At 40.8% G+C, this 26,524-nt stretch overlaps 3 protein-coding genes across 6 annotated transcripts; 1 reads left to right on the top strand and 2 right to left on the bottom strand.

Moving 5' to 3' along the window:
* Positions 1-486: 486 nt before the first annotated feature.
* cbx1b (chromobox homolog 1b (HP1 beta homolog Drosophila)) lies at positions 487-9,525 on the top strand. 3 transcript variants are annotated; one of them, XM_039787854.1, is made up of 6 exons: positions 487-729; positions 2,426-2,489; positions 2,786-2,939; positions 4,218-4,371; positions 8,041-8,135; positions 8,814-9,525. In XM_039787854.1, the coding sequence occupies exons 1-6, from the start codon at positions 493-495 to the stop codon at positions 8,953-8,955; spliced, it is 846 nt and encodes a 281-aa protein (XP_039643788.1). In that variant the 5' UTR covers positions 487-492; the 3' UTR covers positions 8,956-9,525. The 3 variants fall into 3 exon arrangements, with proteins under 3 accessions (XP_039643788.1, XP_039643789.1, XP_039643790.1); XM_039787855.1 differs by having other exon boundaries at positions 592-729; positions 2,408-2,489; XM_039787856.1 differs by lacking the exon at positions 2,426-2,489 and having other exon boundaries at positions 629-729.
* A 426-nt stretch (positions 9,526-9,951) lies between these two features.
* nfe2l1b (nuclear factor, erythroid 2-like 1b) lies at positions 9,952-18,864 on the bottom strand. 2 transcript variants are annotated; one of them, XM_039787852.1, is made up of 6 exons: positions 18,642-18,864; positions 16,784-17,611; positions 15,397-15,624; positions 14,060-14,149; positions 13,810-13,965; positions 9,952-13,452 (listed from the first exon to the last, which is right to left on the bottom strand). In XM_039787852.1, the coding sequence occupies exons 2-6, from the start codon at positions 17,339-17,341 to the stop codon at positions 12,076-12,078; spliced, it is 2,409 nt and encodes an 802-aa protein (XP_039643786.1). In that variant the 5' UTR covers positions 17,342-17,611; positions 18,642-18,864; the 3' UTR covers positions 9,952-12,075. The 2 variants fall into 2 exon arrangements, with proteins under 2 accessions (XP_039643786.1, XP_039643787.1); XM_039787853.1 differs by lacking the exon at positions 18,642-18,864 and adding an exon at positions 17,718-18,346.
* A 1,028-nt stretch (positions 18,865-19,892) lies between these two features.
* cdk5rap3 (CDK5 regulatory subunit associated protein 3) lies at positions 19,893-25,901 on the bottom strand. Its single transcript, XM_039787857.1, is given in 14 exon segments — positions 19,893-20,038; positions 20,645-20,816; positions 20,910-21,115; positions 21,740-21,828; positions 21,925-22,000; positions 22,461-22,568; positions 22,806-22,950; positions 23,156-23,292; positions 23,383-23,561; positions 24,320-24,368; positions 24,539-24,639; positions 24,975-25,106; positions 25,453-25,498; positions 25,755-25,901. Coding segments are annotated over 14 exon segments (1,512 nt in total). The 5' UTR covers positions 25,761-25,901; the 3' UTR covers positions 19,893-19,972.
* Positions 25,902-26,524: the final 623 nt, after the last annotated feature.

The following is a 26,524-nucleotide window of genomic DNA, read 5'->3' on the forward strand; positions in this document are numbered from 1 at the left end:
TGCAAGTGACCTGTTCTGTAATGCAGGGGTCAGCACCTTCCAGGCATTGTTGAGGAGTCTCATCTACAAATTCATTTGTCGCCTGAACGTCTCCCAAAATAGCTTTGTTATGCTATTAGTAAATCCTAGGTTTAGTGCCATACGATACCAATCATCACTATGGAAACACTGGTATAAGTGTCTTTTATAGAAATGTGGTATTGTTGTTTCTTCTGGATTTTATTTCTTTGTATATGTTTTTATTTGTTTTAAGGTATGTTGTATGTCATGTCATGTCTCTTGAATGGACCTTGAGTCTGGAATAAAAACGTTGATTGATTGATTGAATAAAGTAGTAGTCATCTACTGTATCGATAATCGATCAACGATTATACTTCCGCCGTTTGCTCTGCAGTCAGAGATCTATATACATGCGCACGCAGCACGGCTGGCTCTGGTTACCCTGGTTACCTTGATGAGTAAATCCATACGCTTTGGTATCTTTATGACTGCATGGTCCTTGCGCTCGGCTCCAACCAACGAGCGGACTACTTTTTTTCCTTCCCAGACGAAGGGGCGGAAACGATACATTTGACTGTAGTCAAGCTATCGGCTCTGTATTTCAGCAACAAATCAAGACAAACAGCGACGTTATCACAATATAATTACGAGGCAAAGACTACCGTGTTGTTTTATATCGGTTCAGGTGGAAGTTCAAGTGTTTTCTTTAATTGTAGCGTTAAGTCATCGGTGAGTTTATTTTTTATTTATTTATTTTTTTATCTTCCCTCCAAACGTGTTGTTTCGGTAACGTTAAGTTGTGCTCGTGTTTACCGTTACCTTGCCGTTAATGTGCATGTTTCCAATGGGGATGAAAACCAGCGCTGTCTAATTAGGAGACACGCTTGTTATTATGCTTTAATAACCATTGTAATCTACAGACATCGCTAACGCGAAAGCAATATGGAGGAGACACCAAACAGTGGGTCCCTCCGAGTCTTTGTCGTGCGGGTTTTATTCTTCTGTAGTCGTTATGCTTGCTACAATAGCAACAACGCCGCCCCCCACTCCACTACATCGTGTGTATATTTCCCCACGACAATGCTAATTCAAAGTAGGTAACGCGTGGTTTGTTTAATCATCGGCTCTGTATTTCTACAACGACGTTACATTCCGCTAAGCAGCCGCCAGGTGTTGCACTGTTGTTGATGCTGCTGGCTCGGCCGTGCACGGTCTGCCTCCGCTGTTCACCGCCGTATTATTCAAGTGATGAGGTCCTCTGTAATTACCTGTTAAAGGCATTGACATATATAAAAGGTTAAAGGTGATCAGGAATACATTTGGTCAGGGCATATTTTATACACTTGCAACACTACCACCTAAGATACAGTGGTGGAATGTAACTAAGTGCATTTACTCAAGTACTCAAGTACAAATTTGATGTACTTGTACTTTACTTCTGAGTCTTTTCTTTTCATTCCACTTACTACTTCTATTCCACTACATCTTAGAGGGAAATATTGTACTTTTTAATTCAATATATATTTATATGACAGCTTTATTTACTTTACAAAGTTAAGCTTTTTTTGCATACAAAACACATGATGGGCTCTGGGTACTTGGGGCAGCATTTCTCACTATTTTCCAAAACAAACAATCAATCGATTAATGGAGAAAGAAATCAACAGATTAATTCATAATGAAAATAATCATTAGTTTATAGTTCAAAATGAGCTCCAGCTCAACCAACGACAACAGTAAAATCCTTCTTTTACATTAATGCCTGAGTAATAATAATCTAATGATACAATATATAACAGTCACAGGGGGCATTTTTCTTCTTTTAATGCTGACTATACTTACATCATTTTACAGAAGTAACATTTTCAATGCAATTACATTTGACAGTGTTGTATTAGTACTTTTACTTAAGAAAAGGATCTGAATACTTCCTCCACCACTGCTTAGAGATACAATGAGCTTACACCATGTCATAAGGTAACAGGTAACTTTAGGCAATGCAGATTAGGCAGCCTTCTTTAAGTATAAATCAATAAATAGAGAAATAAATCAACATAAACAATTGGTTTTAAAAAATATCACAAAGTGAAACACGTCGTTGCTGTCGGGCAGAAACCTTGTACCTCCATATTTTCATTTTAATTGATTTTTTCATAAGTCAAAGCTATTGGTCACCTTTTACATCTGACTATTTTTTTTTTTCTCCATTTCCTGAAAAAACAACGGTTTTGGACATACAAGGTTTCCGCTCGACAGCGACGATATATTGATTGCTGGTAATCTACATTGCCTCACATTGTTACCCTTGTATCTTCTCAATAAATCCCATTCTCCAATGCTGTTTTCTCCTCTCTATCACATTGATTCCCGTTTGCCTCCATTACGCAACAATCTTGATGTTGACCAGTAACCTGCTGGTCCCCAGGTCTACCTGATGAGTATGAGCCTGACTACAGAACCCCCTAACGATGTTCCTGCTGTTACAGAAGGTTTAATACATCATTATTTTCCAACATAAATGTCTCTGTATCACTTTGTTTTTGTGCGTTAAGGTGTGTCAGGTGTCAAGGAATGAATTATGTCATGTATGTTGACAAAGTGGCACTCTAAATGTCTGTTACCCATTTAAACGTGTCCCAAACAAAATGCGGACATCTTAAACTCTTAATTTTAACACCTGCAGGCTTCAAGAGTTTTCAGTTTTTAAGCCTCAGCAGCTGTTAAAAGGGTGTGTCTTTAGGATCGGTAACTGTCTGCTCACTGCTCCTGTTTTCTGACCCATCAGAGAGCAAAATGACTACAGTCGAGAAGGATAAGAAGCCTGATGATGTGGAAGAGGAAGAGGAGGAGGAGGAAGAATATGTGGTGGAAAAGGTCCTGAATCGGCGGGTGGTGAAAGGGAGAGTAGAATATCTCCTCAAGTGGAAAGGCTTCTCTGAGTGAGTGTTTTGGTGGGAGTTGTTGTCATAAACATTAGGGATGTAACTTACACTCGCGATTCGATTCACGCTTTTAAGTTGGCGATACGATTTTCTCACGATTTCTTTTCAACAGAATGAGCTGCAGACAAGTGACTGAAAAGTATTCCTTTACTTCTATTAACTGTGCAAAACAACAGATGTGTCTTCTTATTAAAGTGTAGCTAAATAACAAGAATGAAATAAAAAAAAATTAACAATTACATTTTTAAAACAAATCCCACATCAAAATAACAAAAAACTAAAAATTTCTTCAAATAAATAAACTAAGAAGACGTAGTGACATCTGAAGTCAAACAAGTGAAATCTAAAGTAGATTACACCCTAGGACGTTTAAACATTGCATCGTGATTCATTTTTTTATCTCAACCGGTTGTAATCTTTACACATTTATATTGATTTTTAACCGATTCACGATGCATCGTTACATCCCTAATAAAGATATTGCATCGTCTACTTTCTTTTCCTGTCATTCTCCTATTTATACAGTACTCTTACTGTAGTAGGGGTGGGAATCTCTTGGCACCTCACGATTCGATTCCGATTCAGAGGCCAACGAGTCGATTCTAAACCGATTATCGATGCATCTCGATGCAACAGTTTTTTAATGTAAATTTCCATGCGTGATTTCTAAAAATATACATATAAATCTGAGTTTGCTACTCAGAGTTTGCTAATCACTTCCTAGACAAAGCTTAGATTTGGACATATTTGTCACAAGTTTTAATGAAATGTTTAGTCTACTGAGGTTTTTGTTTTGTAGTGATTCCATGCTTAAGCCTTAAACATGCTTTTGAAAGTCGACTTCTCTCCCAATAATCTTCCATATCAGAGGCCCAGTCAGGTTTAAAGGTGGATCATTGGCTTCTTATAACATGAAACATGAGTCAGATGTAATGTGATAAAGTAGATGAACAGCCTATATGTGTTTTGCCTAATTATTTTATGTATGTCTTATTAGATCATGTGTATATATACAAAATGTAATTTATTTTCTCCTTTTGGCCATTTTTGCCTAAACTCTAAGTTGTTGTCCATTATCCCATCCTCTTTCAGTCACTCTGTTTTCTGATTTGTACTTGTCTGGAGACAGTGACTTTTAAATAAAAATCAACACATTTTTTAAATCGATTATTAACTTATCAGAATCGATAATCAAATCGTTCTAGAGAGAATCGCGATGCATCTAAGACTCAATTATTTTTCCCACCCCTATACTTTATGTACTTGGGTCTGCAGGGAAGACAACACGTGGGAGCCAGAAGACAACCTGGACTGTCCAGATTTGATTGCAGAATTCCTGCAGTCCCAGAAATCAGCACACGAGGGTAAGAGGAAGGTGGCCGGAGACGCAGAAGGAGACGAGAGTAAAACGAAGAAGAAAAAAGATGATGTAAGTCCCAATCCTTTGTTTTTGATTGAGTCCATAAGTGATCTATCTCTCATAACTGGTACTGGGGTTATTATGCATAGTTGCAAGATGTATTGTATTAAGGGCCCTGACACAGCAAGCCAACCTCAAAGAAGTAGCAAAGACCTCATGTGACTTCATGTCAAATCTTGTGTTAAAAGTTGCAATTGAACACACGACAAAGACTACAGCCAACAGCCAGCTGACCACTAACATGCATGTATGTTTTACACAATGAGTCAGTCTGTGTCTCTTAAGACAAACAAGACAAAGTAATCTAATATTTGACACCACTGTGAATAAGATAAAATTGTCTCATCAGTAATAATATGTGTAAAATGTCTAAAATGTAATATGTCTAATAAAAAACTTGCAACTGGCACTGTTGAGCTGTTTTCTTTGCTTTGCTCTGGTGTTGCCAGCCCATCGTCTGCTGCTTGTGGAAGAACAAAAATAAAAGTTTTTGGATCCACAGAGCATGAGATTACGGTCATTTTTTGGGGGCGAAGCAGTTTAAAACATTGCCAAGAAAGAATGGTGAAACGCAGCCTGGCACAGTGAGTTGGTTAGATGAAGAGCTGCAGGCGGCAGGTGTTTATCGTAGTTTAGACAAACCTTAAACCACATCAAGGTAAGGAACTTTTTGTCATGGAAAACCGCATCGCAGGCTCATGATAAAGCAGGGTGCTGGTTTTCCAACCATAAGGGACTTCAGGTGTACACTTTAACGGCACCTTGCTTTGGGATCAATCAACCAAGTGTCAATTTTTTATTAAATGAATGGACCTTGTTTTCACAGCAGACATGTTGACTTGTCATAGTAGGAAAAGCACAGCTGAGATTGATAACCTTAACGATGGCTCAATTCCATCAAGCGCCCGATGCTGTGTTTACACGTGGCCGGCTATCTTCATAAACGGACATTTCAACCTCTCCGTTTTCAAAAATAACACCGTGCACAGCTGTCAGTTTTCAGAAAAGTGTTTGTTTACACGTACCCGCGTATATATACCGTCAAGAGCACGCCAAACCTGTAGGTGACAGTGTAACGAGAAGTCAAGCCCACGTTAGCCAATCAGAATCCCGAAAATAGCAACAACAGCAACAAATCGCTTCCTCTCTCTTCTCTTCCTCACTTCCTCGGCTGCCTGAACCCTCAGTTTGTCTCAGTTTACATGCAAAAAAAGTTTTCCAACTTCGTTTTCAGAGGCAAATTCTCCGTTTGCGTGTAAACGAAGGGAAATGTCTCCATTTTTCAAAATAACCATGTACGTGTAAACGGAGTACCAGTAAGCTATTTCAGTGAGTCAGCATGCCCAATACCAGGACCTCTCCTAAGTGGAATACAGCCATCAGTAATGGTTTAATACCAGGGTCTCTCCTAAGTGGAATACAGCCATCAGTAATGGTTTAATACCAGGGTCTCTCCTAAGTGGAATACAGCCATCAGTAATGGTTTAATACCAGGGTCTCTCCTAAGTGGAATACAGCCATCAGTAATGGTTTAATACCAGGGCCTCTCCTAAGTGGAATACAGCCATCAGTAATGGTTTAATACCAGGGTCTCTCCTAAGTGGAATACAGCCATCAGTAATGGTTTAATACCAGGGTCTCTCCTAAGTGGAATACAGCCATCAGTAATGGTTTAATACCAGGGCCTCTCCTAAGTGGAATGCAGCCATCAGTAATGGTTTTGAATACACCTGTGCTTTTCCTACTATGACATGTCAACATGTCTGCCATGAAAAAGGTCTATTACACATGAGAATTTAACTTTCTGGCTATTAATTAAATGTATTAAATAAAGTTTAAGGAACAAACAGAGAAATTTATCTTTCTACATAAAACTAAAGTTTTGCTTTGGGGAAATAATTTTAAGCTGCAATATATCGCAGAATATCGCAATATGTTTAAAATTGCAGTAATATGGTATTGTAACATAAGTATGGTGATAATCTCATATCGTGGGGCCTCTGGTGATCCCCACCCCCACCCTCCCCCACATGCAGGATAGTGTAGTCACACACCTGCTATACAGGCAACTCTCGGGCTGAATCTCAAATGGTTGGACTTCACCGCACTTGCAGACTCGTTCCCAGGAAGTCTGCGAGTGCCTTGGTTTGTCTAGATCCGCAGTTCATCAAGTGTGCATGTGGACATTCTGCAGACTTGCAGAGAGTCGGCTCGGGGTGCAGACCCCTCACTGTTCATTGCAATAAACGCTATTATTTTTTCATATTGTCGACACAAGACAAGTATTTTACAAATATGTAGAACTGAAAAGGATTAATGCACGAGCTGATCGACAGAAAACTAATTATCAAATGTTTCGATCATTTAAAGGCCCTGAACACCCACACGGGTGTTTTCAGTTACACTGGCTGATTGGACATCCTCCCAGGTCTGTGTGGGTGTGTTTAGACTGATTGATTGATATCTTCCTGACTCTCCTTTTAGCTTTGTTGCACCAAATGACACCTTTATCATTCTTATTGGTAGAAAAGATTTAACAGCTCGGGCCCACCTTCAACCAGAGCACAGGTCTAATGAGCCAGAATAACTGAAAACACCTGTGGGGGGTGTTCAGAGGCCTTATGTCATTGCCAAGCTGGTGCGAGCTTTTCAAACGTGGGGATTTTATGCTTTTTTTTTCTGTCATACATGATAGTAAACTTAATATGTTTTGGGTTTTGGTTGTTCGGACAAAGCAAGACATGTGAAGACATCAATTTTAGCTGTGTGTAACAGGCAATTTTCAGACATTGTACTGATAGAATGATAACCATTGATAATGAAAGTTATAGACCTTTTTCACGGCAGACATGTTGACATGTCATAGTAGGAAAAGCACAGGTGTATTCAAAACCATTAATGATGGCTGCATTCCACTTAGGAGAGGTCCTGGTATTAAACCATTAATGATGGCTGCATTCCACTTAGGAGAGACCCTGGTATTAAACCATTACTGATGGCTGCATTCCACTTAGGAGAGACCCTGGTATTAAACCATTACTGATGGCTGCATTCCACTTAGGAGAGACCCTGGTATTAAACCATTACTGAGAGACCCTGGTATTAAACCATTAATGATGGCTGTATTCCACTTAGGAGAGGTCCTGGTATTAAACCATTAATGATGGCTGCATTCCACTTAGGAGAGGTCCTGGTATTAAACCATTACTGATGGCTGCATTCCACTTAGGAGAGGCCCTGGTATTGTGCATGCTGACTCACTGAAATAGCTTACTGGGACACTTGATGGAACTGAGCCATCGTTAAGGTTATCAATCTCAGCTGTGCTTTTCCTACTATGACAAGTCAACATGTCTGCTGTGAAAAAGGCCCATAGTCAGTTGCTGCCCTGCAAATATGTAAATGGAAAAACACATATATAACACATATTTACATGAAATCTTCAAACGTTTGCTCCACATGCATGCAGCCATGTTGATTGACACAGTCCAATTTGTCCCAAACCTTCTTCTGATTTTACAGCAGTTTCCCCAAACTCCGTGTTTTTGTGGCGTTCTGTTCATCTGGATTTGTTTTTACGTTCAGACAGGAACCTTGAAATACTGTAGGTCCTTGGTATTTATGCTGAAATTTAGTTTGGGCCTTGATTAAAGTTGTGTTTTGTTGTTTGATCCTCAGACAGAGAAGCTGAGGGGCTTTGCTCGAGGGCTGGATCCAGAAAGGATTATCGGTGCCACAGATTCCACGGGAGAGCTCATGTTCCTCATGAAATGGTTCGTACAGCACCTTAACGGCCCTGGACACCCACACAGGTGTTTCCAGTTAGTGTGGCTGATTGGACCTCCTCCCAGGACTGTGTGGGGGTGTGTTTAGACTGATTGGCATCTTCCTGAGTCCCCTGTTAGTGGTGTTGCACCTGTTGGGGTGTGACAAATGACAGCTGTATCGTTCTTATAGACCTTTTTCCACGGCAGACATGTTGACATGTCATAGTAGGAAAAGCACAGGTGTATTTAAAACCATTACTGATGGCTGCATTCCACTTAGGAGAGGTCCGGGTATTAAACCATTACTGATGGCTGCATTCCACTTAGGAGAGACCCTGGTATTAAACCATTACTGATGGCTGCATTCCACTTAGGAGAGGTCCTGGTATTAAACCATTACTGATGGCTGCATTCCACTTAGGAGAGGTCCTGGTATTGTGCATGCTGACTCACTGAAATATCTTACTGGGACACTTGATGGAATTGAGCCATTGTTAAGGTTATCAATCTCAGCTGTGCTTTTCCTACTATGACACGTCAACATGTCTGCTGTGAAAAAGGTCCATTGGTAGAAAGAATGTGTCCTCATAAGATCGACCTGAGCCTAATCAGCCAGAATAACTGAAATCACCGATCTGTGAATGCCAAATGACAGTCAGTTGAATTTGTTTCTGTGTTTCGCAGGAAAAACTCCGATGAAGCCGACCTGGTGCCGGCGAAGGAGGCCAACGTGAAGTGTCCGCAGGTGGTCATCTCTTTCTACGAAGAGAGACTTACTTGGCACTCGTATCCCACCGAAGACGAGAAAAAAGACGACAAAAACTAACACTGGGCGAAGGGGTAGGGGGAGAGAAAGAAAAGAAACTGTAGTTTTGAACTTCATTGTACATGTACTTTCCAGAGGTATTTTGGGGAGATCGGGGGGGGGGGGGCAAAGACAAGCAAGGCACCATTGGACTCATTCGTCTTATGGTACAGCATCACTCATTTGTTTGACTTTTATCTGGATAGTCAAACTGTATATATGCTTCAGGTTTGCTTGACAAAACCCAACTGAAATTAAAAAAAAAGAAATAAAGCAGTGTTAATTTTCAGTGTCGACTCGGCCACTTAAGTATCACTTTCACACATTTGGTCCAGCGCTCGCTCATCTTGCTATGAGATTGTATCAGTGAGGTGGTTTTTATTTCATGTGTGCCTTTTTTTTTTTTACTTGGTTCATTGGTGCTTTTGAGGGCAAAACTGTGTCCATCTTAACGGTTTCCTTCCGACTTGTTTAGTTCACGGTTACAAACCCTTTTCAGTGGTTCATTTGGTCATTGGTACTCTTTGTGGTGTTTTTCATTCTCGTCTCTTGCTTGTCGGTTTTTGGAGAATAAACCACTTTTTGTTACTCTGCCGTTTCAACTGGTGTCACTTTTTAATATAACAAGATTAGGGCTGCAACAATCTATTTTTTTCCATTAATTTACTAATCGCTTGATCTGTAGAACGTCAGAAGACAGTGAAAAATGGCCCTCAGAATAGCCAAGAGCGTTTGGATTTTCTTGCTTGAGAAACGATTGATTATCAAATACTTGGCGATTCATTTTTCTGTCGATTGAGTACTTGATCAATCGACCAATCGTCACCGAGATTTGGTTGTTCGTGGTCATGGGGCTCCTTCCAAGAAGCAGGTTTTCTGAGTTACCGGGTTAACTTTGCGAATTTAAAACCTGGAGCCACTCAAAATCTATCTAGATACATTGAGAAACCTGCTTTTTGGAGCCCCTACTGTACAGTATAACAATATACAATTCATGACAACTAGAACACAAGAGTCACAGGTGAAAATAAAAACACTTTATTAATCAATAAAAACAATTCTTGATTGCCGGCAAATACCTCAAAACAGAGGAAACTACATCCAAACTGAAAGCAGAGGGTGAGGCCGTTATGGAGACATTTGACAAACTACATAAATCATGACAAATACAAACATAAAAATATTTACATAACAAGACAGACAAAAAAAAAAGTGCACTAAGTAGTAGCAGTACTAAATTGTTGGTGTTACACTGAAGTGAATGTTAACAAGTTCCATGCCTGAATATCACATTTAATGAGGACACATCTGCTTTCAAAAACATGTTTTTTTTGGACATCATCTTAATGTTGCGAGTTCTGTTCAGCCACCTGTAAATATTCTAGCCTAATCGCTATTTCAGCTGCAACAATTACCTATTTTTTCTTTTTAAAAGAGGGCGATGTTACACGTACTGACAGAACTTCATTCAAACAAGTAATAGCACTTCTTTGAGGACGTTTTCCTTCAGTTCTCAAAACACTGAAAGTGAAAGATAATGAGATTGTGAAATAAAGACAAATCAAAGTGGCCACAACACACACGGTCATTTCACGCATTCAAATAACTTTTATCTCATGGAACACCTTGGCTCACTGTTGACACAAACAAATTAAACACTCAGACTCAATATTTAAGCCAAGACCTCAGCTTTACAGCAGTTCAACATTGCCTCAAGTGGCTTTCAGTTGGGTAACGTTGGCAAATAAGTTAATGAAAAGGGATATCGCTAAACCACAGCGACAACTGAGCCCGTTTTAAGTTGGTGCTTAAAACGAGGCGTCCAAAAGAAACCGATAAATGATCCATAACTCTTATTGGTGACAGCCTGGAGAAATTGGTGGAAATCAAAACGGTACTCTCTGGAGCTCTGGGCCCGTCCCGGTACCTTCAATTCCTCTTATGATTACAGGCTCTGCGTGACGTTTTAAAAATCAACCAAAAGAGTGTAGACTTTTACATAAAGCTGATGTAGCTAGACCTATAACCTTGCTTATACTACAGATTATGAACAGTTAATAAGAGCCTTCCTAAACGCAGCTCCCGTATTTAAACCTGCAGCGAAGGAATAGCGACAGACACGGCAAAATGCATATAGCCAAGCCTTTTAAAGACAAATTACAGTGCTATGTATAATTTATAAGGAAGTTGATACATTTTGCAATGCAGTGCATCTCCTCCCTAAAACATCCATGTGCTCCTCTTGCAGGACTTCAACTCCAGGCCTCTTTTAGCAGTGGCCAGCCCAGGAACGCTCGGCTTCTGACTCTATTCTTGTCCCAACGTCGTCCTTCAACACATACAAACCCAATCTTTTCAGGGCCTTCTGAACTTGAGATGCCGCCAACAGAACTGACTAAAAAACTGGAATTTGCGATGCACAAACCCACAGAATTTGAGTGCAGCGTTTGAGCATTTAAGATGTGTTCAGATCAAGTGATGTGCACCATACAACCTTTGGTTAGTATGGGTGTTAATTGCATCCTAAAATGATGGACTTTCCTTTAGCCTTTGGTATCTAAACTCTCACAACCATAGATGCTGTTCTTTGCCTGAAGATTTGCAACTTAAAAGCCTCAGTGACAAAAATCACTAAAAGTCTCCAGGAAGGGATGTTATCTGTCCTTTTAAAACCTTCGGTGCATAGGTATTCCAACCATCCTTGTTGACAGTATTCTTTTACTTCCACTTTTCTCAATACCAGTCCCTTGTTACACCCTACACATCTTCTCCATCCTCAGTGGTTTGGTGCAAAAGAGAGAGCAGCTAATTTTTTTTTCCTAATAGCTCATTTAATGTCCTTTTATCTCCCTCGTCTCCTTGCTTATCGTTTCCCCCCCGTCTAAATAACGAAATATCAGTACTCAAACGAAGAGCTACTTCTGCGTCAAAGTTGTTTCCAGGAAGAAAAAACAAAAACAAAAACGTAGGAACAGAATGAAAAGGGAGAAACCAATGCAGGAAGAGTAGTCAACAATACCGTTTTTCTACTCACCAGAATCTTCTTAAAAAGGAAAAAAAAAGGACATCTCTCTTGCATCTGCAGAAATCTTTCTTATTGATTTAGCAAAGTGATAGAATAAACAGCAGTGTGCCCACCCCTCACTTCTTTTTGTCTTTCTGTTTTTTCTCGGGCTTACGGTTCTGCTCGGCAGTTGTCACGCCGCGGGGCATGATCAGCACGCTGCCGTCGGCGCTGTACTGGAGCGAGTACTCGCTGGGGGGGTAGGGCCGGCCCTGCTCGTCCCGTAGCTGAGTGAACACCTCCTGGTACAGACTCTGCATCTTCTGCTTCATCTGCCGGATGGAACGAATGAACTCCATCTTCTCCTTCAGCAGGCGGGACTTGTCGCGCCTCAGGTCCTGGACGCCCTGCTCCAGGTTGATGATGGTGTCCAGCTTGCGCTTGCGGCAGTTCTGGGCCGCCATCTTGTTCTTGCCGCGCCTGCGGATGTCGCGGATGAGGGCCAGCTGGCCCTCGCTCAGGTGGTGCTTGGCTAGGAGCTCGTTGAACTCTTCCACGGGCAGGTTGATGATCTTCTCGTTGGAGAAGGGGATTTTCATCGCCCGGGCTCGGCGTTCGTCGCGGCTCGAGTGCTTGTCGAGCAAGTCCTGAGGAGGCTGAAGCTTGTTGTGTTTGTCGCGGACGGTCTTCTTCCCAACTGCTATGGGGAGCTCCGGATGCTCGGCGAACGCGGAGGAGAGCGGCAGGTTGTAAGTATGGTTGTGGCTGATGCTGTCGAGCTGAGGGAGCCCGTGGAACTGGGAGGGGTCCTGGTAGCTCATGCGGCAGAGCTTACTGTACCCGGGCTGATAGCCGCCGACGGCACCTTCCTCCGTCTCCGCGGCAGCGACCTCGGAGTCGGTGCTGTACCCCACGGCTCCCTCCTCGGAGAAGGTGGCAGACGTCGACGACGACGACGCCGCCGAAGAGCAGGACGTCTCGGAGCTGCTCGGGGACGCCGGGCTGTGGCTGGAGTCCAGGGAAAGGCCCGAATCGGAGTCGAGCTCATCCTCCAACTGCGAAGCTTGGGCCTGGCTGAAGCCCTCCTCCATGGCGAGGTCCAGCAAGCTGATCTCATCTAACATGGACTCTTCCAGCAGGTTGCTGAACGGATCGGGCAGGATCGGCGTGGACGTAACGTTGGTACTGGAACTATTGATGTGTGGTGGGAGAAAGATCCCGGTCAGGTTAGTGGTGCCAAACGTGGAGTTGATGTTGCTGGAGTTGCTGGAAGCGAGCCTGGGCATTGTGGGTCTCGGGGTGGTGCTAGTAGAGTCCAGCTGGGGATTGAAAATCTGGGGGAAGTCTTGGCTGCAGCTGGGGAGGGAGGCCTGGTGGAGGCTGACATCCTGGTTTACCGGTGTCGGGTGAGTAGGGAGTCCAAAGTTTCCCCCAGTGTTTGACTCAGTTGTCCCACTCGAGTCGATGTCACTGCTGGAGTTGCTGTGGGGCGAAGTGATGTTCACTTCCATTGCCTTTTGAACAGAGAGATTTAGTTAAATATACACACATTTCTTTACACTTTAAAGCATGTTTTTAAATTATGAGACAACATCTGTATTATCTCACACTTTGACACAGTAAAGAGGTTGTTTTCATACTTCCAAATATGCTTTTGCCCTAGAGTGATACACTATTATCAGAGAAGAATTCCCCCCCCCCAATATGTAATCATTTTTATTGGTTGAAACACAGGTGGTTTTGTTTTGGACCGACCAATTATATTAATGGCGTCAGGACAAACAAATACACCTCGGTACACTGGCGTCAGGACAAACAAATACACCTCGGTACACAGTTAAAAGGTGATGTATTTTAACAAGTAGACATACTTGTAGCTCCATGATGGCCATGATGTCTTGCCACTGCTGCTCCAGGTCTAACTGGGGCTCTGCTGGGGGCAGCTGTGGTGCCAGAGGAAGGCTCTGAGAAGTAGACGGAACTCCTTCATTGGAAACTATTTCCGGGGTGACAACCGGTGCTGGAAACTATAAAAATACTTCACTGTAGTTGTTTCCACACCAATGAAAAAAACAATACTTTCAGCTTATATGTGAAATAACACATTTTTAGGCTTTTTACCTCAGATTCTTCTCCAAAAGGGAAGGTGGCCTCCAACAGCCTCAAGCATTCTTGTAGAGAGAGTGAAGTCTGTGAGCCAAGACCTGGGAGCTGGGTAACAAGAGATACAATCACAGTCAAAAGTATTTATTATTGTTGGACGCTGATTCACCTCTAGTTCAGGTCATTTTGGTCTGGACCACTGAAAGAAAAAGATGGGCATTTATGAATGAACGAAGAAATGTATTTCAGACATATCAAAAATAAACCGAACAAAACCTCACAAAAAAAAAAAAAAAGTACTAAGAAGTTAAATAAGCAAAACATTCAATAAACAATAAGTAACATAAACCAACATAGACATGTCTGAAAAGGAGTAGGAAGAAGTATACACTTATTTAATCCTACCCCTTTTCCATAACTCAGTAAATTATTAGTATTATTATTTCATAATACTTTATCTTCTCTCATGTCACAAAGAAATAACTGATTATGAGCATTATTAGTCAGGAGTGCATAAATAGTGAATAACAGACAACGGTAGGATAGCTGGCCACCACAAACGAACCGCGTGCGGTTTGGGCTTTCACACCAACCCAAACAAACTGTACAAAAAGGTTAAATGCAGAGAGGTTATCATTGTGACTGAATCCAACTGTTCTTTCTGCTGTTTTGTGTCTTGATTGAAGGCACATCTCACAATATTTTTTAGCATTATTAACATCTTGCATCGTTGATAAATATTCTACGCTCAGCTACTGCAGTCAGGTCACACCTTTCGGTCTAATACGATATTAACAAAAGGACATTTTTGTTTTCTTTTATCGGTTTCAGATTAATAAAAAAGTCACAGATGCTACGAATACCAGCACTGGACAAGCTGGAGTTTTGTAGTTTTACGAAGATTACGTTCACAACGATTCTGAATGGCCACTCAACCACTGGAAAATTCTCTTGGATGGTAAGCCCTGAAATAAATGGGATCTAATAGTATTGCAACTTCATAAAAGCAACAGTTCAATTTGCTTAATCTCTCCCTCCACTGTCTGAGACTTAATTCATTGACTGGTGTGACACAACGAGATGAAACTAATATTTAAACTAAGCAATTTCACAAATTTGAACACAATATTTCAACCCACAATGTTTTCGGTGAATGGTGAAAAGAGACTAACTGGAAATGTCTCCAGATGAATAAAAAACAAATTTTAATCAGTCTGAGCAGACACAATGATCCTTTATCACCTCCGTGCAGCTTCTACTATTCTGTTTTCTTTTCATGAACTATAGGACAGTTAAATGCACCAGCTCCCACTGGATGAAACACTAGGATATGGAGATCCATTTAGTCTACAAACCTGCTCTGGAATACTCTCTCCAGTCTCCCCATCTACTGGCTGAGCACCTTGTAAGTTTACTCCATTTCTCCACCTCTCTTGTTCCTCATTCCCTTCTTTGTTCTCCTGTGGGTGTGGGTGGGGCTTCTCCTCCTCACTCTCCTTCTGACGGTTGCTGTAGTTGAACACTTCTCTTCCTGCACCGAGGTCGATGTCCTGTCTCCATAGGATGTCAATCAAGTCAATGTCCTGGAAAAACATATAGCAACCATTGAAAAATGGCCCTGTGCAGAGGAAAAAAAAAAATTGAACTCATACTGTAGCGAGATAGAAAGAAAAAAAAAGGACATATCTGAGCCATTTATTATTGAATTATTTACGATAATAAACTAGTATTTATGTGTCTTTTATACAAGCAGTTTGGCTTATTTTATAAGAGTGGGCAATTTTGGCAGATCATGCAACAGAAATGCAGTCAGATGGTGCAACCATGACAGAAACACTTTGACACGGTGGGTATCATGTGATTAGAAAGAAGTCTTAGTTCATTACAGTCCAATAATGACTTTGTGTGACCCCCCCTAACTCCGCTGCATCAATATCACCATTACGTGCAGGTTTTCTCAAAGAACGACAAAGACAAGTTAAACCGAAAAAAATTAACCACTAACAAAAATAAACTATCGTACACAGAGATGTTGTTCAAATGTAGCAAGTAAATATTAAACAAATAACAGTGATTTCTTTTCTTATGTGTCGTTTTAGGAGTAAATTAAGTTAGAGGACTGTTTGCTGTGGATTTAAAAGTTGCACCCACATAGACTGTGACAAGAATCACAGCTGTCATGAATGCGACTCAACTGGTTTGACTAAAAATATCTGACACTGATTAAAGACCGGGCCTGCGGACCATGAACGATATTGGTAGACCCGTGTAAACTCTGTGTATATGTTTTAATTTCTTTGGAATACGGTGTACTCATGTGTTTAATGCTGCCACACCCCTAAATATTTATGAAACCAATACTAGCTCTAATGTAGCTAGGATTGACTGATTAAGTTGTTGTAAAAGGTATTTAAAGTTAAATTAAACAATTAATGCTTTTCTGAATATATAACTTCTTTCTGTTAACATCTCTGGCTTATGTTGCTACTTGGAAGATTAGTTTACCACTAACTTAGGCCAATCAAAATGTACATGTACATCCAAGCTAACATTTAATTTCTCAACTGCTGGGTTTATTTCAACATAAATAACATTATAAAGTCCTGCTCGTCCAATGTATTCGGGACACAGCAGGTGAATGTGGTGTCAACAAGCGACTGTGAAAAGGAGGCGTTTGCCCCCTTCTTTAGACAGGTGCTCCCCAGGTGTTGGCAGAGTGAAGGAAGAAACAAGCTGCAGTACCTCTTTGGTGAGATCGTCATTGCCATCCCTGCTGCTCGGCTCCTGGTTGCCCTCTGGGGCCACAGCTCCCAGGCTGCTGTCCGCTTCGTTCAGGTTGTACGTGGATTCAGGCGTTCCGCTTCCTCCCCTCATGGCCGGGGTAGCGTCAGGGTTGTTAGCGTCCTCTAGGCCGCCCCCATTGTCCAGGGTGATGCTGGGGCTGGACTGGCTGCTGGTGGACACCACAGTCTCTGAGTCACGATGCACTAGCCAGGTGTTGAGCTCGGTACTGGGCACAAAGATGCGATCCAGCTGGCGCACCTGGTTCAGCAGCCGCCGAGTGGTGAAAAACTGGTCGAGGTCCACACTCTTTGGATGGATGCCATTGCCGTCCAGCGTGTTGCGCAGGTTGTGAAATTGTGTCTGGGTGTAGGCTGAGCTAGGGCCCAGGATGATCTCTCTCAGTGGGGGCAGCTGGTTGCTTAGATAGGTGTCAACGTCCACCCGCACCCCAATGAGACTCAGAAGGATGGTGAACTGAATCAGGCCCTCTGTGAAGTATTTTTTCAGGTAAAGCATTTCTTTACAAAGGAACAAAAGGTGGAAGTAAAAAATAAAAACAAAAACGGGGCCAACTAGCTTGGATCAATAACTTCTGTACTTGTACTAGAAGACAGAGATAGATACATGAACATAAGAAAAGTGGTTAAATTTAGTGAGGGGAAAGGGTCTTCAACAGGATTCTGTATGTTTAAAAGGCATATAAGATCCAAGATGGGGTTTCCACTCTGAGAGAGTCCAGTTTGTGCTCAAAGCTTTTTTCTTCATCAGGTTCTCATCTTCCCATTCCTGACAAAAGTGAGAAATTACATTTTATTGCTCCACTTCAAAACTACAGTAGTTCAACATTATAACCACACTGCTTTCAGCTCTAAGACACACAATTCTTACCTACCTACATTTGCATTAAACACGTTAATGACAGAAAAAAAAAAATCAGGACTTGCTAGCCCACTGCAACCACTCCATCCTCCCAAGACTAGAGAAGTGATGTCGGCTCGTACCGGACGCGCAATGCCTTTTTCGTTCTTGTAAATTCAGCAGACAACAGATGGTGAACACAGAGCTTTAGACATCACCCCACCCTTGCCAGGACAACTACTTCTTGTGGGTGCTGCTGAAGGTGAATGGGAGAGTCGAGAAGGCTCGCAGGGATGGCTAGCACACGCGCAAACGACAGCGTTAGATAGCGGGCAGGGTCCCTCCCTCCTCTCGCACAGCTGCGCCTATCTTCGTCCTTATGACGTTAGCGGTTAGCTGCCTTGTGTTTTAAGACCAGGCTACTGCTATTACACATGTATAACCACTTTGATACATGACATAAAGTAGCGATGATATGCCGTGTCGCCACATTAGCTAGTTAGCTCGCATCTCTGTTTACCCTAAAAAGTGACAGGTACCTCTACTTCCGCCGTGGCTAGCATCAAACAATCTCCCTAGCAACAAGTGGTGAAAAGATAACTGACAGATTGCACAGCCATTCGCGGGGCTCAAGCGCCGTAACGACACATGACTCCAGATCTCCCGACCAATAGGAATAGCGCATGGGTGGGACTTAAAGAAAAAGCTGAACTACTATTGGAACTCGAAGCTACACGCTGTGCTAGCCTTAAAAGCTAGTTTGCTGCTAACTACCCTAAGCATTTAACTACTTTTAAAAGTGACTTATGTATTAAACGAGACACACTTCTGTATCCAGTCATCCACACATAAATACTACGTATTTATCTATGTGTCTGCTAACGTTAGCTCATGCCATAAATCACTGCAATCCGTGTATTACGCATTATTAACGTTAGTTAATTGATTTAATACTTACGCATGAAGATTTGGCAACTGTGTCTTCATGCACAAACGTCCACTACCTCCTAAGAACAGTAATCAAGTCCCGTTTCATTAAAAGTTCCACAGTGTTGCCCGATGTAGCATTGTCCAGCTTTTTCTTATTGAATGGCCCACCATGACTTGCAAAATTGCTAGCTGGCCCGGCTAGCCAAGCAAGCACCCACCAAAACACGCTTCCACACAGAGCATGCGTAGAACATTCTAGTAGCAAGCTTTCATCAGCCTTTAGAAGATCCCCTACTGACAATATTACACAGAATTATACAATTATACAATTCATTAAGAATAATTAAGATATTCAGTGGAATTCAATACCTTGTTTATTCCAAATAAATTAAGTAATATACCACACAATTTTACTAAATCTTTATGGATGGTTTTCAAACAAACCATTTCATTAAATTAGAAGCCAATGCTGATATTTAGAAGTTATTGTCAATTTGCTAGTTTTATTTGGTAGATTTAGTTAAAAAAAAATAAAAAAATAAAATGTATATATTAAATTATTATGAACTGCAATTATTTGAAGAAATGTATGCAGGATAAGTATGCCTTATATGCATTAGTATTGGCATCAAAATATACTTAAAGTACCAAAACTGAAAGTACTAAATTTATATTTTGTATCAATGATTTAAATCTGCAAAGTAACTAAAGCTGTCAAAGTGTTGTGGAGTAAAAGGTTAAATTTTTCCCTCTGAACTGTATGGAGTAGAAGTATAAAGTAGCATACAATGAAAATACTCAAGTTCAAGTTGTACTTTTCAGCACTGACCAATATTTGACCAACACTTTTAAGATATTAGGTGATTAGGTTAGAAATAAATAAAGTTAGAAGCCAAGAATGTTATTTATTGAATTGTGTGAAGTTATTGTCACTTCACTAGTTTTATTTGGTAGATTTTATTTCTCCTAAGTGCAAGTTTTCTAAAGCTTTCCCATATTTTTGAATGAACAAAAATTAGAAATGTGTGCATATGATTCGTCTGGTTCTAAAATGTATTGATATTTTATGTCTTACTTTATTTAATATGCAATAATAGGTACTTTATTTTATGTATGATAATAACAGGTGCAATGCACATGTTGGTTCTTTCACCCTTGTTCTATATGTGATACATATTCCAGTGAAGCAACACAAATAAGTATATGGATGCAATCATCAATAGGTAAACCACAACATAATTTACAGACTTTAAAGTAAATGTAAAGTACACACAAGACGTAATATTAAATATCACTTTTATTTCTCCAAGTAGGTCTTGACAAAATATTTAGAGTAAACGTCTGTGATGTTGATGTTCACTATATATTAACCCCCATTAGGTTGACAGGCCTTTTGTTGTATCGCTTTGAAATGTCGGCTTCAATCTGCAAAAATAAACAATCAGAATTACTGTCAATAGTACTCATTATTACTGCGATATTTCAAGGTGTAACATTTATTAATTACAAGCCCTTTGTGCAATATATTTTCCTTTTCAATTAAGGCCGACCTTACACTAAACGACTTTACAAAAGATTCCACTGTCGCAGACAAATTTCCAATATCTGAACGAAATCACGAGAGTCTTGCTAGAGTTGGGGCGCGCTTCTGTTGTCTTAATCATTTGGTGTAAGGTGGTCATAAAACTCAGTCGGAGACGTTTCGACAAAATCAAAACGTGTTTGATATTATCGTACATTTTAAGTCTTGGTAGTAAAATCTCATCGTCTGTGGCTAAAAACTAGTGACATTAGGACAGATTGTCTTTAGATGTGAGATGGTGTCAGACTTCAGTCTTTTCATAGTCTTCCAGTGTGTGGTAGGCATAATCTCTAATTCTACTTCTCAGTATATATTGACATGGATATAATGATTTTATAACAAATGTTTACCGTAAGAGTTGATAGAAATTATACACAACCTTCTCTTCTAGTGAGCAGGGAAATTGCCAACCCTGTGAACATAAATAACTTGAAATAGTAATCCAATACCAGTTTCTGGAGTTCCCGGGTGCATCCTGCCAGCAGGTCAACACGAGGCTCCAGTCTGGACTGCTCCTCCAGGGCTTCCTGCCTTTTCTCAACCATTGTGGCACCTTTCAGTAGCAGAATGTCTGCCTGCTTCAGCTTCTGCCTCAGCACCTCTGACACACGCTCAACATACCTAAACAACATTTGATACAACAACAACAAATAATTAGAAAAGGATGATTTATCCTGACTGAAACGGACACGAGGATCAGTTATGGAAGCATACCGGGGCGAGGCCTGGATCATAAACAGGTGCTGCATCCGCAGAGAGGTGAGGCGGACCAGGAGGTCCTGCACCACTGACAGCATCTCCCGGACATGTTCACGGGATTGGCCTTGGATGACAGAAGGGGCCATCTGGAACTGGCTCATAGCTACCACATCTCCCTCCTCTCCCATCTCACTTATGCGCTGGGTTAGGAACACTTCCAGCTGTACAAACACATGAAACCAGTGTCACGTGTTTGGGGTAAATCTGACAGAGGATCTAGTCCAAAAACTATCCAATAACAGTACCCCAAAATTGAATCGACTTTTCTGTGGCTCTCAACTTACCTGGTACTCCCCGCAAGTTAACACAAAACTGTGACTTCCTTCTACTAATACTGTATTTATGAAAAACACACACAGTCCTTGTTGTTTGCAGTTACTGGTTTTGAATTTGCACATGCAAACATCATGTTTAGTTAATGCCATAAAAAGCTTACTGAAGTCTGCATTAACAGTTTTTTTAAGGCCACTTGGGGGCAGTAGAAACAAGCTGTAAAAACAATACTGACATATTTAATATGGTAAACAGTTGCTTCTTTACATTTCCGGCAGATACAGAGAAACATTGTTATTCATTTGGAGTCATATTTCTGGCCACATGATTAATCCAGTCCAATAGTCCTTTTTGCTCTCTTTGGTCAACCCCTGAGGGAAATATCTGTCTCTTTAGCAGCTAAATGCTCCACCATTTTCTCCAGCTAGTCTCTAACTTGATCTGCCGTTTGCTGCTGTGCATGTAATGTACCTCATACACAAAGATCAAGTCAATTTGGCACTAGTCTTTACCTCTGTTAGCTCATCAATGAACTGGCCGCGTGACTGAGAGTTCTCCAGTATAGTTAAAGCATCCTCGCCTCTTGCCACGCCCTCAGGACCTGCAGGACGACACACACATCTTTAGCAAACAGAAATTTTAACAACAGCTGAGCATGAACATAAGTTGTGCAGCCATAAAAAGAAGAAGTAGTTACAGTCTATGCCCGCGTCTACAATTTCAATGGGAGCTGCTTCACTGTCCCCCCAGTCAATACCAGCAGCACCAGTGTCCTGTTAGAGGAGGCAGACCGAAGTTGGTATATTAGAGCAGAAGTTCCCAACCTTTCCTGTCTGATGGCCCTTTATCACCACCAAATGTGTTCACTTGAAGTGATTTGAATTGATTTTAAAATGCTTAACACTGTTATATATAATTAGTTGTTATATTGTTAATGTTTAGGTCAGTTTGGTCAATTCTATCCATTACTTTGAGCTATTTTAGAATTTGTCCTATATTTTTTAGCTATTTCAATTGTTTATTTATAACTTTAGCAAATTACAAGTTACAAATTATCTTCAAACCTGGTTGGACATCACACTGTGTTTGAGGAAAGGATGCAATACTGAATGTAAACTAGGTATTAATATATTTGTTTCTGTAGAGATAGTTCTTAACTGATTAGCACATCTTCACATTAATAGTTACATAATATAAGATGAAAAATAACAAATTAACAAAGTTATTCAGAGCTTGTGTTACTCAAAAAACTCGACTGCCCCAGTCTATTCCATCCTCAACTGTGATACCAGAGTTAACACCCGGAGTGTCTGCACTGTTGCCAAAGTCCCCCCAGTCAATCTAAAACAGTGTTTAAAAGACAAAACAGGAACACCAACATCAGTGGTGAGGAAAATCTGTTGAGAATTGAAACATTAATATATTTATTTGACCTATTCTGGTATTTGTTGAATATCTCACAGTAGCACAGAGCTTACAATTACTCCAGACTTACAAAACAAAAACATTTCCTTAAGTGATAGGACGTTTGTATTATATGACCCTGAGTAATACTTCTATATAGACAGTAAAACCAACCATATCCTCTGTGACCATGTCAGTAGGTGCTTCCTCCACAACCGGCCTCTCGATAACCGAGGGGACTTTCCCCGTTCTCCACTCGTAAAACGTTGTGTTTCCTCTCGTCTGGGCGAATGTCAGCATGGGCAGGACTGGTTCAGACCTACAGATGACGACATGTGAGCTCATGTGACAAAAAGTTAGCATTTTCCATGTTTTTCTATAGTTACAAAGAACAGACAAAAGGTTTCATTTTGAAGAGTTGTGTTAGACAGTGCTGTCAGGGATCTGTGCTTATGCCACAAACAGATTTATTTCTTATGACATACAGTAAGGTATGCAGGACTGTATTTTGATGATGTACTCACCACTCACATACAAACTTTGCGAAAGCAGAATAAAGTTGGATTTGCTCCTCTAACTTCGCTGCATCTTTCCCCACTTCCTCAAGAACCGCTGGTAAGTCTTTGACCAGAGCCTGAAGCTCTCGAGCCACATTTTCTCCCTGTCAGAGGAAAGAAAAGTCAAGCAACAGGATGATGAATGTCTACACAGAGAGCAGTATGTTTTTGTGTTTTAATGATCTTGTACTTACTGTGATGCCATACTGTTTGCAGGCAGCATAGTAGCGTTCCTTCAGGTCTGCAGCTGAGCTCTGGCACTCCACTTCCCGCCTGCTCAGCTCCTGCTGCAGTTGCTGGGCTTTGGCCAGCTGCTTCCTCAGAGCCGGGCCTTCGTAGCTGACATTTCGACTCAGCAAGCTGGCCACCTCCGCTGGGACACAGAGACTTGTTTTATTTTTTATTAAAGAATTCTATACATGCAATGATTTAGTTTCTAGAATTGGTTGTTTCCCTGTATTCTGTAATAATGACGCAGAAATAATTTGAACGGCTGCAGCAAAAACTACTGTGTTCACCACATCACAATCAGTGTTACTTGCTTAAACGGCCTTCCTACCTCTATGAAAAACAGAGGAATGATAACTCTAATGGTGTACAAAGATGTTGTCGTGCTATGATAATTGTCATGGCACACATCTTCCTATTTTCTGTTCTGCATGGCTGTCAGGCTGGGTAGATGGGGCTTACCTAGTCACAAAGCCACTCGTTTGGGGCTGGAATTGTAGAGATTGAGAGCAGCTACGGAGGTTTCGGAGTGGAAGTAGGACAGGAATGTATGAGTGCCGTGACGGATGAGTAAGATCCCCTTTCCCCCCATTAAGTTGTGGTAACGTTATTGTCCGCATCTTTAATGTCTACAAATGAACGGTCAACAGAGATTCGACACTAACCAGTGCAGGGCTACCGAGTGACCGGTATCGAAGCAGTGCCCGGGGGCAATGGGCTGACAGGTAGGCCTATTTACCACCTTTGGCCTGCCAACCTAATGCTTGTCTCTGTAGACTCGTGTGTGTGTGTGCACGGGCCGCCAAGCCCTGGAAGCTCCTAGACGAGTGTTAGTAATGATGGTTTCAAGTTTTCCCAGGTTTGTGGTTATGCCGTGACATAATACATAGATATTAAACTTACCCAAATATATATTATCTGCCTCATAAAGGGTCACAATCTCTTGCCAGTCCTGTGATAACAAAAACAGAAAAATACAATTCAAATCTAAATGTTAGGATAGTTTTAGAGCAAAGGAACATGACACAAAGAAATCCCCTCACACCACTTTGTTTGTGGTAGTCATTTCAAAACACCTGCAGCTGTGAGACAGACAGCAGCAGCTTGTTTGAATCCACTCACCTTCATTCTCTGAGATGAATATCTGCCAAAGATGTTCTTGGAGGAAGCCTCAGTTCCCTTCAGTATCTCCACTATTCTCAAGCAGTGAAAGTAGTGAATGTCTATCGATAAAAATATAAAAACAAAACACAGTTTGCCAATTTCTAAGCATTCTTACATACTGTAGGAGACGTAGGAGAGATATTTTTATGTGTTGACCACAATTAACTAACAAACAAACAAACAAAAACAGAAACAGTAACTACACAGGAATTACATAGTTACACTACATTACATAAGCCCCAATTTGTGCCTCTCTCTTCTGGAAATACCTTCAAAACTGTGTTAAGTGTTGCTAAACAACCTCCTGCGTATCAGAGAAATGGCTGCTCATCTCTGTACTTTATATGTAAGGATGATAGATCTGAGAAACAATCGGAGGCTGTAATGGACCTACAGGAGCCGGAGAGAAGCTGCTTGATCTCCTCGTTCTCAGGCATGTCCTGGATGGCAGCGTTGATCTTCTCTCGGATATCTTTCACTGCACTCTGCCATTTCAGATTACAGTGGCGTCGATCCAGCAGCCAGTCTGTGCCAGTGGACACAAAATGAGTTAACATCGTTAATCCGTTTGCATTTGTGCATCAACAGTTGGTGGAAAAGAAACCAGACCTAAGTTGACAGTATTTCAGCTAAGATCTTACTTACTTATGGGTTTTTTATGGTTGTTTGTTATATTTTCTATTTGTATTTCAATGTGCTCGTATTGTGACTTCTTGTGTTGAATTGCATTTCATTGTGAAGCACTTTGTGATTTTTATCTGTGAAAGGTGCTATACAAATACATTTTACTTACTTACTTACTTACTTCTTCCACTACTGCACATAAGTAACATGTGGAATTAACAGAAACACATTATCTTTTCGTGTCTTACCCAAAAGCTTGCTGGTCTGTATGTCGATTGGAAGGTTTTGAATATTCTGTTGAAGTGAGAAAACAGTCAAAACATATTCATTTACACATTGTTCCCTTATTTTTGTAGCAGTACACTGCACAGGGAGAAATAAACTGCTTTAAATAGCTACGCAGAAAACAAAAAGAAGACTAAACTAAGAGGGAAAACTATTTTCTTTGCTTTTGGAAAATGTTTGTTAGCTGGACTTTGACTGTGTGACAGCTAGCTAACGTTAGCTAGCAGGCTTAAAAAGCGATCAAGAAGACTTTATTTCAGCTCACCTCCATCGTTTCTTCACCTCTTCAAAAACAAAAATACTTCCAAGATTTTACGGCCTCATTATATGTTTATTTAATAGGATTGTATACAGGATTATTGTCACCATCCGGACTTCACTGTTTATGACACGTTACTAGAAGCAGGGCCAATAGAAGGAGGTAACGTTAGAAACGCTAGAAGGACTGACCAATGACAGTTCACTATGCTGATAGCTGCAGCTGATTGGTGGATGGTTCAGCTCATGATTTGGTGCAGAGGTACAGTCCGTCGGTAGAGGGCGGTGTCGTCCGTTAAATAAGATGAGAATGGTACGTTTTTAAAGGCAAAGCAAGATCATTTTATTCTCTTAATACATCCATGATGTGGTGGAAGAAGTACTCAGATCCTCTACTCAAGTAAAAGTACTAGTACAACAATATAAAAAGGCATGTAAAGGTAAACGTCCTGCATTCAGTATTATCAGGAAAATGTAGGCTACTCATAAAGTGAAAGTATGCTACTTTTTCTTTCCCCTGTGACTGATATATGATAGATATATGATAGATAGATAGATAACTTTATTGTGAATTATCTTAATCTGAAATGAGCAGTTATTGTATTATAAATATTGTTGCAATGTGTTTATCACGCTAATGTTGCATCTGCTAAAGGTGAACATAATTTTAATTACTTTATATACAGCTGGCTCGCTTGTAATAATAGCCTACATCATAAATCATTTGATATTCATGTTTTTTATTATTAATCTTAATCTGCAATGTCACTAGTAATT

This window comes from Perca fluviatilis, chromosome 21 (assembly GCF_010015445.1).
Source record: "Perca fluviatilis chromosome 21, GENO_Pfluv_1.0, whole genome shotgun sequence".
In the NCBI taxonomy this organism is placed as follows: Eukaryota; Metazoa; Chordata; class Actinopteri; order Perciformes; family Percidae; genus Perca; species Perca fluviatilis.

What these genes read in the sequence shown, in the direction of transcription:
- cbx1b (XM_039787854.1), top strand. Translation starts at nt 493, where the DNA reads ATGGTCCTTGCGCTCGGCTCCAACCAACGAGCGGACTACTTTTTTTCC. An exon ending in AAGTGGAAAGGCTTCTCTGA is followed by an intron (nt 2,940 to 4,217) that starts GTGAGTGTTTTG and finishes TTGGGTCTGCAG; the next exon opens with GGAAGACAACACGTGGGAGC. An exon ending in CGAAGAAGAAAAAAGATGAT is followed by an intron (nt 4,372 to 8,040) that starts GTAAGTCCCAAT and finishes TTTGATCCTCAG; the next exon opens with ACAGAGAAGCTGAGGGGCTT.
- nfe2l1b (XM_039787852.1), bottom strand. Translation starts at nt 17,341, where the DNA reads ATGCTTTACCTGAAAAAATACTTCACAGAGGGCCTGATTCAGTTCACC. An exon ending in ATGACGATCTCACCAAAGAG is followed by an intron (nt 15,625 to 16,783) that starts GTACTGCAGCTT and finishes ATGTTTTTCCAG; the next exon opens with GACATTGACTTGATTGACAT. An exon ending in GAGAGAGTATTCCAGAGCAG is followed by an intron (nt 14,150 to 15,396) that starts GTTTGTAGACTA and finishes CTTGTTACCCAG; the next exon opens with CTCCCAGGTCTTGGCTCACA.